The 12,644-nt window shown below is 39.2% G+C and overlaps 1 protein-coding gene across 5 annotated transcripts in view; it reads right to left on the bottom strand.

The window, feature by feature from the left end:
• Positions 1-12,644, bottom strand: part of RPGR (retinitis pigmentosa GTPase regulator) — a 119,112-nt gene that overhangs the window by 48,961 nt on the left and 57,507 nt on the right. For all 5 annotated transcript variants that reach the window (XM_050936552.1, XM_050936553.1, XM_050936554.1 and 2 more), the window contains 2 exons: positions 11,846-11,955; positions 5,961-6,026 (listed from right to left, as the gene is read on the bottom strand). In XM_050936552.1, the coding sequence (XP_050792509.1) occupies positions 5,961-6,026; positions 11,846-11,955 (176 nt within the window). The remainder of the gene's footprint in view (positions 1-5,960; positions 6,027-11,845; positions 11,956-12,644) is intronic.

Below are 12,644 nucleotides of genomic sequence, written 5' to 3'. Positions count from 1 at the left end.
CAAAAGCAATAGCTCGTCACCTAAACTAAAGAAGACTTGTATCTATCACCAGAAACAGCACATATAGTTATCGGCCTGAAAGGAAATGATAAGGGCTTGTCATAACTATGCCAGGTGTTCAGTCTAAGGACAACAGTTTCAGACCTATACAAATCTCTTTTCAGTATTACCCTAAATTAAATCACAGCAATACTCCAGGAGCCCTAGGACTGATAATGCATCACTGGAGATCAACTTAGTAATGTATCTAAATATTTTCATAACAGTTCAGTTCTTTTGCAGCACTTAAGCCATATAAATTAAACTTCATCAATAGAAAAGTCTGTTTTCAGTTCCTCAACCAGTTCTGTTGTGCAACATACATACTGTTTACACAGGCCACTCTGCTTTGGTGTCAGAATGCATACATGCACCCCTTTTCCAAGACTTACACACACTAATATCAAACCAATAAAGTCTACAGATCAACATTATGTATGCACCTGAGCTAGAAACAGTGGCATTTGAATTTCATTTCATTTTGAGGACTACCTTGAACAGCACAATCTAGAAAATTCAGAAATGTACAAGAGTTATGTTTTCAGAGGCAAAAGTCTAAGCCATAAAATGAATTAGGTTGTGAAAGTCATCGGACAAACTCACATCTCTGCTAGTGAAAATATCTTCTGAAGCTTGTGAAAAGGAATGAATGAATGACTGAAAAACAGGAGAACAAATAGTATAGCTGATTAAGATCTATGGTGTTTGGTAATTTTCATGAAGGACAGGTCAATCAATGGCTATTAGTCAGAATGGCAGGGATGGTATCCCTAGTCCTTGTTTGCCAGAAGCTGGGAATGGGCAACAGGGAATAGATCACTTGATGATTACCTGTTCTGTTCATTCCCTCTGGGGCACCTGGCATTGGCCACTGTCAGAAGACAGGATACTGGGCTAGATGGACCTTTGGTCTGACCCAGTATGGCCGTTCTTATGTTCTTACTAATAACTTACTACAGTCTTTTTTGGAAATAAATTCTGGAGACAATGAATTAAAATATTTTAATACCAAGACGTTACAAAACAACATTTAAAAAAAAAGTTTCATAACCTCAATACAAGTACTAATTAACATTTTTACTGCTTGACATCAGTTAATTTCTCCCCACACATTTTATAAATAATAATAATAAATACATTAATGGAGATATTCTATCTCCTAGAACTGGTTGTTGAGTCCAGCCCCCTGCCTTCACTAGCAGGACCAAGTACTGATTTTGCCCCAGATCCCTAAATGGCCCCCTCAAGGACTAAACTCACAACCCTGGGTTTAGCAGGCCAATGCTCAAAGCACTGAGCTACCCCTCCCCTTAATTTCCTCTTTCTCCTCTTGTTCTTATTTTGAAAGAGAGGTTGAAGGAACTCTCTTCAGAGACTGTCAAGACTACTCCACAGGTTGGTCAACAGAGATTTGTCTGCTTTAGGGTTTCCTATAGCAGCCACCAATATGGTATGCAAGTACTAACAAAAATCCTGGATGACAAAAATCACCCATTTTTCCCTCCCCCTCACCAGACACACCATGATAAACATAGTGCAAATCCTTTAAAAATTCTTTGCTAAGAGTTTTAAAAATTGAAAAAGGGGGAACTTTGGTTATTTAGAGTTTAGGGGAACACCAAAACTTTTAGAAATTCCAAAAAATTGTCTTTTCAGCCATTTAAATCTTTTATGCCAATTTCCATTCTATTTCATCTAGATTCTTGACTTACTACATCTTCCTTTCATCACTTAGACCCCGATCCTGCAAACAGTTACACACATGCTTAACTTTAGTACCGTGAGAAGTCCCACTTGGAATTACTCATGGCAGTAAAATTAAACATGTGTGTGTTTTCAGGATCAAGACCTTTGCGATCTAAATTCCCAGTCCTTTGTTACTTAAGGGTATTGGGTGCCTATCTGATGAGCTCCGTGAGGCAGAGACCATGTCTTCTCTGTATTGTGTGGCCCAGAGTACATTAACAATGCTCAACGAGTAAATAAGAATGAGGAAACATTTCATGGCTCTGTATGGATCTGAGGTGAATTGCCTCTAATAATTAAATAGTCCCTACCTGAATGTACTCTAACCACAATACATTTGGGGCCAGATTTTCAGAGGCCCCTGATTTTGTGTTCATATTTTTTAGCACACGACTGTATGTTGGCACCAGAATCAGAGACTAAGCTGAAGTCGTTTTGAAACATCAAGGTCTCAGTTTACAGAAACCAAGTACTGACCAAATACTGGCACACTGTCCTGTCTTAGACTTATCTGGCATTTTCTAACAAACTATTCATCTATAAGAACAAATGAATACATTGGCCTAGCAGAAATTAAGAAGAAAAGAACACAGTGGTGATATAGTTCTCAAAACTGAATTTTTATGATTTATTGATATTCCATTCATGTAAAGGCACATCAACATGTTAGTTACCCCATAATCAAAACTAAATGTTTCAGCTCCAGAAATCTGATTAAAAAGGCAATTAAAATTACATTGTTACAACACATAATTCATGCCATCATCCTAAAATTATGACAAAATTTGTGTCAAGCAAATGCTTTGTCTCCCAGGGAATCACTTTCTGCAACTTTAATAGTGTTGTACACCATAAAGATGAAAGATTTCACCAGAATTTATATCTGATAATTTGGTCTGATAAAAATCACCAAACTCTTAATGTTTTCTGTAGCCCTTTAGGAAACTGGCACTTGGTGTTAGTATAATACATTTATTGTGACGAATTTTTTTTTAAATCACTTTAAAAAAAGAGGATTATAGCTAAATAAACTTGGTATGGCACAACAATATTCTGAATGAATCTGTTTGAAGTAAATCTCCAAAATTCTGTACTATTTTAGTGTCAAATAATGAGGTAGCACATTGTTCCAAAATTGTTCTGAATTGTGTAATCCATTCACTACATGTTTTGTCTTTACTTTCTGTTTAGAGCTCTGTACAGCACTTCCTTTCTTCTCCTGCTTTCTGTTTTTATTATGTCTTTGCAGATGCTTATATTCTTTTATTTTTTCTCCAACTTTCTCTTCTTTGTCCCCTTCTTCCTCCTCATCCTCCCTCTCTTCTTCATTTCCCTCCTCCCCCTCTTCATCATCTTCATCCTCCCTCTCTTCTTCTTCTTCATCCTCCCCCTCATCTTCATCCTCATCCTCCCCCTCTTTTCCCTCATCCTCCCCCTCATCTTCATCCTCATCCTCCCCCTCATCTTCATCCTCCCCTTCCTCCCCCTCTTCTCCCTCATCTTCATCCTCTCCCTCTTCTTCTCTCTCATCTTCATCCTCCCCCTCTTCTTCATCCTCCCCTTCCTCCCCCTCTTCTCCCTCATCTTCATCCTCTCCCTCTTCTTCTCTCTCATCTTCATCCTCCCCCTCTTCTTCATCCTCCCCTTCCTCCCCCTCCTCTCCCTCATCTTCATCCTCTCCCTCTTCTCCCTCATCTTCATCCTCTCCCTCTTCTTCACCTTCCCCCTCATATTCCCATTCCACTTCCCTCTCTTCTTCATCCTCCTCTGCTTCTTCCTCTTCTCTCTCCTCTTCACCACCCTCTTCCTCTCTTTCACCGTCTTCATCCTCTTCCTCTTCATCCTCCTCTCCACCCTCACTCTCAGCCTCCACTTCTGTGTCTTCACTCTGCTCCTCCTTAGATTTACCCTTCTTTCCTCCTTCTACCATTTCTTCATCTTTCTTCTCCACTTCTCCCTGGCTCACTGTTTCTTCCTCTTTAAAATTACCCTCTTGACGTCTCTCTTCTGTGCCTCTTCTGCGATGATTCTCTTCAGCCGTTGCCTTTCTCTCATGATCACCTTCCGCTTCATACTGTGATTCAGCTTTTTCACTTTCTTCTCCATTACCTTTCTCCTCTTCATCTCCATCTCTTACTATTGAGGTATCATCATCATCATCTTTTCTAACCTCATTTTCATCTTCCTCCTCTCCAGATTCTACTTCACTATTAGTTTTTTCATCCTGGTTCTCCTTTTCACTTTCACCCTCTTTCACTCCCATTTCACTTTCTTCACTCTTCTCTGCCAGATTAAATTTTTCATACTTAGCATCTCGCTGTGAGGCCTCATCAGGTTTATCATCAAATCTCTTCACTTTTGTTTCCTCTTCACTCAGGCTTTTTATATTGGTCTCTTCTGCACTCTCTCTTTGTTTATTTGTATCCTGCTCTTCTTCTGTCTCAGTATCTCTTTCTTCTAAATCATTCACATTTTCTACTACTTCTATTTGCTTCTGTTTTCCTGTGTCTTTATAATGATCCTTGTGCATTTTTCTCCTCTGAAGTACATATTTTGCAAAATCATTACTACTTTCCTCACTTGAAGATGACGACACAGATACTGCTATTTGTTTAATGAATCTCTCCTTTTTCTTAAGTTCTCTCTGTTCTTCATTACTTTCCTCCCCCCTGACATATATTTCTCCATATTTGTCAGATGTCATAACTTCATCCACTGCATCTTTACTTTCTTGTTTAACAGGTTTTTGGTTTTGTGCAGTTACTGAAATGGTCACTGGTTTGTTACTGGCTGCAGCAGGCGATATATCTGTTTTAGGGGGGTGCTTAGATTTAATAGCTTTTTTTAACTTTTCAGTGGAAAAAAATAATTCTTTAGTCTTATCACTGGAAAGACCATAAGATGTGTCTTGTTTTCTAGGTTTAAGATTTTCTGCATAGTCTTTCTTCCTTTTCACTAATTTGAGTTGATGTTTAACAGTTTGCTGAACATCAGACTTCAGTTTGCTAATGGTGTATGCCTGTTCTAGTTTATCTTTTATATGCTTTTTATTAGCCTTAATTTTCTCCACAAAGGCATCATAATCATTGCATTCTAGATCTGAACCATTTCCAAGAGACACTGAATTTAAAGACTGCTTTTGCAAAGAACCATCAGTTGATTTTGAACCCTCCTGCATGAAATTAAGATCAGTCTTTTTCAACCCACCCTTACCATCATTTTTCAGTTTCACATTTTTACTGTTCTTCTATTCCACATGAGAAGCAGAAAATTAAAAAGAAAGAAGGAAAGCATTAAGAACAAATTAAATGAGAACAAATGGAAAAGACTACAGACACATCTGAGTAAGAAAAGATTTGTTTGATAGAACTAAAAAATGGCATAAAATACGGATTATTTCAAATAAAATTAATGTAAATAATACATAACTGTTTAAAGAATGAAACACTTATTGAGCAGGCTAAATGCACTCTCCTGATTCTGGGGTCAGTGTATTTACTACTGATCTAAAGCTACTTTGTCTTTTTTGGCTTAAATTTAAATTTTTCTTTTTATATACTCCATTTATCAATCATATTTTGTGTAATCAATTTTGAAATATAAGATTATGAGCTGATATTAATGTACCCCTAATACCAAAATTCTCACTTTAAAATTAATACAGGATGGTAAGACAGAAGTTTCAACTTTATAATGGGATCAAAGTATTATTGCCCAGTGAATCATTACATTTTACTATAAAATTACATCCAGCATTTTGTAAACATGGTTACTTTACATATATTTTGACCTGGATTTTAATCCAAATATTCTAGTATCAGCAATCAAGTAAATGGCAAGTTATCATTACTATACATTACAAAATGTATAATGTAAGTTACAGTATACTGCCCCTTCAATAGCAGTAGTATTATAATGTCTCATCTCAAACTGCTCCAAGCAGATAGACCCTTGCATCTGCACAGAGCCCCAGTGATTTCCTTGTAAACTCAGGGATCTACCCAGTGGAGCTGTTTGCAGGATCAAGGCCTAAAAGTTTCATGTGGGAAGTAGTCTATAGAAATTGAGGTTTATTTTAGGAGAATTCGGAGCAAAAAAGAGAAAGGAAAGAAAGATGACGCCCTATGAAAAGAGTCATACATCTTCTACATTTCAAACATGATTAATGACAGTACCTTTTGTTTCTGAACTGGTGATAATTTTAAGGACTGGTCACTGGGATTCAGCCTCATCATATGTGTCTGAAAAGAATCGGGATACAAATTAAAGAATGAAATGTAAGCTAATTAATAAACGTGAGTTAAATAAGAATCATACCTTATTTACATTTAATAGGTTTCTTCACAGGATCTAAAAATACTTCCCGAACATTAAGCCTGTCATTCTATTGTTCAATTATGTAAATTAAATTCTTCAGACCATTTAAAAATAATAAGCTACAAGATGATATTTAACAGGTCTCCAGTATATTCACACTGAGCTCATTCAAGTGATCCTAGGATCGAGGGGACATCTTTTGTATTAAAAAAAAAAAAAAAGGGTGCCTAATGCTAGGCTTCCAAATCAGTGGCTTAATTTTAAATGACCTGTGCACCCAACAGCTCCCACTGTTTTTCACTGTGAATTCCTGGATGCTAAGCATATTTGAAAATTCAGGCCACTGACTTAGGACTTAATTTCAGACATATACTTTTTAAAATCTTGGCCAGGAAACACTCAAGTCCTTGTCATAAACAGATAGCTAAGGGTTAATGTTCTTTTTTACCTGTAAAGGGTTAACACAGGGAACCTGAAACACCTGACCAGAGGACCAATCAGGAAACAAGACTTTTTCAAATCTGGGTGGAGGGAAGTTTTGGGTGTGAGTGCTTTGTTCTTTGTCTTGGGTCTGACCCTCTCGGCTCTGAGAGTGATTTTTCTATCTCCTGGCTTTCTAATCTTCTGTTTCCAATTTGTAAGTACAAGGATAGTAAGACAATAGGTTTATATTGTTTTCTTTTGTATTTACATGTGTGTAGTTGCTGGAATGTTTTAAATTGTATTCTTTTTGGATAATGCTGTTTATTCATTTTTCTTTTAAGCAATTGACCCTGTATAGTGTCACCTGGATATAGAGACTATGTTTAATGTCTTTTTCTTTCTTTTTTATATAAAGCTTTCTTTTTAAGACCTTTTGGAGTTTTTCTTTAGTGGGGACTCCAGGGAATTGAGTCTGCAGCTCACCAGGGAATTGGTGGGAAGAAGAAGTCAGGGGGGAAATCTCTTTGTGTTAGATTTACTAAGCCTGACTTTGCATACCCTCTGGGTGAGGGGGGGAGAGAGATTAGCTCTCTCGGTACTTGTGTTTCCAGGACTGGAAGCAGGTAATCTCCTAGGGTCGTCCAGGGAGGGGAGCCTGGGAGGAAGTAACAAGGAAACAAGGGGAGGGGGTTATTTCCCTTTGTTGTGAGACTCAAGGCATCTGAGTCTGGGGGTCCCCCAGGGAAGGTTTTGGGGAGACCACAGTGAGCTAGGCACTGTATAATTCCTGGCTGATGGCAGCTTTACCAGGTCCAAGCTGGTAACTAAGTTTGGAGGTTTTCATGCTAACACCCATATTTTGGATGCTAAGGTCCAGATCTGGGAAAAAATGTTCTGACAGTCCTATACATCTAAGAAACTACAGAATAGGATATTAATTTCACAGTCATTCAAAATTCTAATGCAGCTAAAAGAAGAGCAAAGATTAATCTATGGGAGCTTATAACACTACACTGTCTTGCAGACAGTAGTAAGATAGCACTTTCTGAGATAATAAGAATAATAAAATAATAATAAAAAAATTAATAATAAAAAAGGTGTGAGGAAATGCCAGGCAGCAAGACCTGGGTTTTGCTAAAGAACTGTTGAGACTAACAAGGATCTGGAGAAACAGCTGAGTCAGGGAAAGACATGTTTTCATTTAAGATGAAAGCTGCAATTTCAACTGTGATGTTTTACTAAATTAACCCGCACATTTATTTGATTTCCAAGAGTCACGATGCAGTTTTGAGAACACCACAAAGGGGAAACTGAGGCAGTGTCAGGGTCCAAAACAGCTACAGCATGATATCATGAAATATGTGAACATTTTACTACCACCACGCACACAGCTTGAGGAAAAAGACTGTAAAATTACCATTTTTAGCAAACAGTTCAATTCAGCTTTTAATGAGCCAACAGTTCACCATTCTGTAACCATCTACAAGTACACTTTGAAGGCCCGCTCCATGCATCACAGAGTTCTGACTACTAGTGTAGTGCCTTTTTCACTTAAATATGAAAGTGGAGGGAAGAGGATCCTCAGTTTCTCCCATGGTCACAATCAATTCTCTTTTAGAAAGAAAATCTGTCACCGCTGCAATAAGATCAATCTCCAACTGAATGGCAGTAACTAACACCTAATCCCATGATCAGAACTATGCACAGAACTGCTGATTTTCCCCTGAATATAAGTACTCACATATTCTTTCTACTAACACCATCAAAAAAACACCACCAAAGTCTACAAAAAACAGTCACTGCTGCCATTTAGAATTGGAGTAGCTGTTCTATAAACAGACAATTTAGTGCCAGGAAGAATAATCACTTCTATTTCCATGTTGATACATTTTCCTGAAACAGACATCTTTTCAAACAGCTATTTAAAAATATATTTCTACTATTTCTGTATCAGTCTATTAACAGAAAGGCACTTCTGAATTTGTCATAACCCAGTATGCAAAAAACTAAAATAAAAAACACAAAAAAAGTGAAAATATGCCTGGCATACAGACAGTACATGATGAATGCAAGATATTAAAAACAGATTTTTTCATGTGTTAGTAAATTCTTCAAGACCTATTTTAATTTGTATATTTGGCAATTTTTACACCAAATATGTATGGAGTATTTGCACCATTCTTTTACAAATATGGTATATTTCAGAGAAGTTTTTTGTTTCATTTTAAAAAAAATAAAGCTCTCTCTCTTATTCCATTGCTACTATATCTAATTTGCTTTTAGAGAAGAAATTCCCAAAATATTATCTGTGGATCACTTTGGGGAACATTTTTTATTTTATTTTTTAAATATCATTTACATACAAAAAAGAAAACATGACACGTTTTTTAAAAATGTAAATGATTAAATTAGCAAGGAACTCTGGCCAAACTAATGATGGCTCCTGCAAAACACTGCATCAACCAAAGCACATTTGGGAACACAGATACATTATATGTTCACTATGGCACCAATTGAACACAGCACTTAAACATGTGCTTAAGTCCCACTGAAGTAAAAGAACAACACTATTGCCTCTCCATAATGCTGATCTGGATTCACCAGTTCCTAAACAATGGATGGGGCTGAGAAATGCTGTAGCATGCCTGGATAGGATAGGAAAGATATGTCGGTGATGCATTAAAAATTGTTTAACACCCCCCCCCCAAAAAAAAAAATTATAGCAACATTTTAGGGTTGGGAAATACTCAAATGCTCCACATTTGAGATCCTTTCTTTAATCTCCTCCACCTGTATCAAAAAAGCTGTGCCAGAAGCATATATATATAATTATATAAATAAATAATAAAAAACGTAGAATCCTCTGAGTCTTCCCTCTGCATAGTAATGTTATCACATGACAAATTATGACAAGCTGTAGCCTTGAACAATGGCAGCATGAAACACACACTGTGTGATGAGAATTAGTGGTACACAAAATATTTTATACCAATACCACTTGAACAAACTTTTTGCAATAAAAATATCCAGATATTTTCAATGATGAAATGAGAGATCAGCACATTTCAAGCATCTCTACAGTAGTCCTCAGGATTAAGGGACTTCATATGAAAAATCAAGACTGTCCTGGTAAAAGAGGGATAGTTAGGTATCTTGATAAGGTGGGAGTGTTTGAACAAGAAGAATGACGAGCTGACTATAAAACAGTTTCTTCCTATCATCAGGGTCACAAAATTTTTCAGATATATGCAAAAGCAACAGCCTTATGGGCGCCGTGATGGGGTGCCTACCTCACACAGGCATAGAAGGGGTTAACCAGGTCCTGCCTGGGGCAGAGCAATGGAGGGGTCCTCTGAGTGGCCCAGAGAGACTGCATGAAGCAAGGCCAATCAGGGAGGAGCTGACGGGAGTAACCAATCCAGGCCTGGCAGGCTCAGATAAAAAGGAGCTGCAGGACAGAAGAGGAGCAGTTGGTGCTGGGAGCCCAGGGAGTAAGGACTGCATCCCTGGAAGGCTGAGAGAACTGAAAGCACCTTGGACACAGCAGTGGCTGGCTACTGGGACTGAGGGTTTGGCTACACTTGCAGCTGTACAGCGCTGGGAGTTAAAGCTGTCTTTGTACAGCTGTGTAGGGAAGGCGCTGCAGTGTGGCCACACTGACAGCTACCAGGGCTGCAGTATGGCCACATTTGCAGCATTTGCAGCAGTGTTGGGTGTGGTGCATTGTGGGCAGCTATCCAAGTGTTCAAGTGGCTGCAACGTGCTTTTCAAAAGAGCAGGGTGGGGTGGAGTGTGACAGGGAGCGTGGGGGGGAGAGAGTGAGTGGATTTTTGGAGCCAACACTGTGTCAGCTCCCTGCCTTGCAAATTCTGACCACTTCCCCTACCCCTCTCTCATTCACTCTTAAATGCAAATAGCCTTCAGACAAGATAAGCAGTTGCTCCGAGGGACTCCCGCCCTGCTGTTTTTCTCCTCAAGCAAACACTAGCTGTGGACATTCCCTGCCTGCCTCTGCTCGAGCAAACAGTAGCTGTGTTTGTGTTTTAGATAAGCAGCTCCGGGAGCCCCGAGTTCACAACAAAACAAAGAGAGTTCTTTAGTTAAAAGCATTATGGGAAAATTCCAGAGGTCAGTTACAGCGTAGTAAGATTAATCACTGTTTACACTGGCGCTGCAGCAGCAGCGCTGTTCTCTTTATTCCTTTTGTCCATGTGGAGTACAACCAGCGCTGTAGCCAGGGAGATACAGCGCTGTATGTGCCTTGCCAGTGTGGACAGGGAGTAAGTTACAGCGCTGTAAAGCCACCACCAGCGCTGTAACTCTCAAGTGCAGCCAAGCCCTGAGCAGCTCAGTGCCCAGACATGAGGGCGAAGAAAGTGCTGGGGCCATGGGGAAACTGACCAGGGAAATAGAGCAGCATTGACAGAGGTTACAGAGGAGCAGCAGGAGGCTGCTATTCACTGGGCTCCTGGAGTAGCGGACAGGCTTCTGTCCCCCTCACTTGCCACTGGGGAAGTGGTTGGACTACTGGACAGAGATACCCCCCCCCCCCCCGGTGAAAGGGGATGACATGGCTGGAGGGCTGAGTTGCAAAGAAGATGCTGCAGGTCTGGAAGCTAAGAAAGGAGCCGTAGGCAGGAGCACAGACAGATGCCAGTGTGCAGACCTGGGTGGGGACGTGGGTGTTGGCCTTGAGCTAATCCCCAGCATGACCAGGAGGAGGTAGCAGTCTAGCTATGAGGGCCACGCCCCGTGACAGGCTCCTATGATGAATCAATTAGGAACAAAGAAAAAGCAAGAGGTGCACGTACAGACATCAGTGAGTATGGTTATCACTATCAACCTTCAACCTTTGCAACTAAGATGGCTAGTACATTTTAACAGGACTCTGTGCAGTTCTTGCTTAGATGAGAATAAAATTCATGCTACCATTTTATTTTTTCTTTTTGTCTATTTCTTCTCTCTCTTTCTTGAATTAATGATATCTGGTTTCAACACAATTATAATTTTAGATTGTGATTATTAATATTCAAGAAAAAATACCTATTGTCCATCCTTGGAGACATGAAAAGTCCTATTATCTGAGGAGGAAATACAAAGAGGTGGAGTCCACTTACTCAAACATGCCAAGGACATAAAGGTCCTTACAATAACAGATGCCCAGACTGGGGTCTGTGCTGGCATAAAGGGAGCCCCTAGAACTTGGGGGTACCAAGGTATGGTGACTACTTTTATTACAGCCATATCACAAAAAAATGTGACTGCTATGTTTTCCCTCAAAATGACTGCTAAGCCACAATTTTAGTAGTGGGGATTTTACCATATTTAGAACATCAGTTGTGTTTCCAAGGTTTCTGTCATCACTTTCCTTATCTGAATCTTCCTCCGTGGTACTTTCTTCAGGTTTATCTTTTTCCTGCTTCCGATCCTCTTAAAAATAAAAACAAGAAAATATAAAATATAAACAATAAGTACAATAAATTGGAGCAGGTGATATATAGTAAGCCAAATGTCACCCTTATGTGGTAGGGAAGTATTATTCTCCTTATACAGATGGTGCCTTAGCTCTCTTGACATGCCCCATCCCCTAACCCCAGGTGGCAGCTCCTCCATGTTAGTTTAGTTTAAGACCAGGATGAAGTCTAGCAGAACAATGCATCCTAGGGCATTGCACGTCTCAGCTCGTATTTGCAGATTTTCAATGCAAAAGAGTCATCTGGAGTAAAGTTCCTTTTGGGTGAGCCTTGTAGTAATATTGTACTTTTTAATTTCCAAGGAAGAAACAGTCTTGTGGTTAAGATACAGAATTGGGAAAGACCCAGGTTCTCTTCCTAGTTCTGTCACAGACACTTGTAGTGTCACTTAATCATTCTGTGCGGCAGAGTCCTTATTTATAAAATGAGGATAACAATTACCCACTTTACAGGGCTGTTGTGAGGCTAAATGCATGCAAGTTTGAGGTCTTTAGATAGCAGGAACTATAGGTAAACAAAATAGCCGTTGTTTTTTCTTTCAATTAACCCTCCTTGCAAAATCCTTAAACATCTTTTCCATGAAAGGGCTGGGGAGGAACACATTCCCCAGCACTACTTTCCAGCCTTTGTTTTTGTGCTCTGAGT

The sequence above is a fragment of the Gopherus flavomarginatus genome, chromosome 1 (genome assembly GCF_025201925.1).
Source record: "Gopherus flavomarginatus isolate rGopFla2 chromosome 1, rGopFla2.mat.asm, whole genome shotgun sequence".
NCBI lineage: Eukaryota > Metazoa > Chordata > Testudines > Testudinidae > Gopherus > Gopherus flavomarginatus.
Note: the sequence above shows the minus strand (reverse complement) of the source record. Positions and strands in the feature narration are given on the sequence as shown.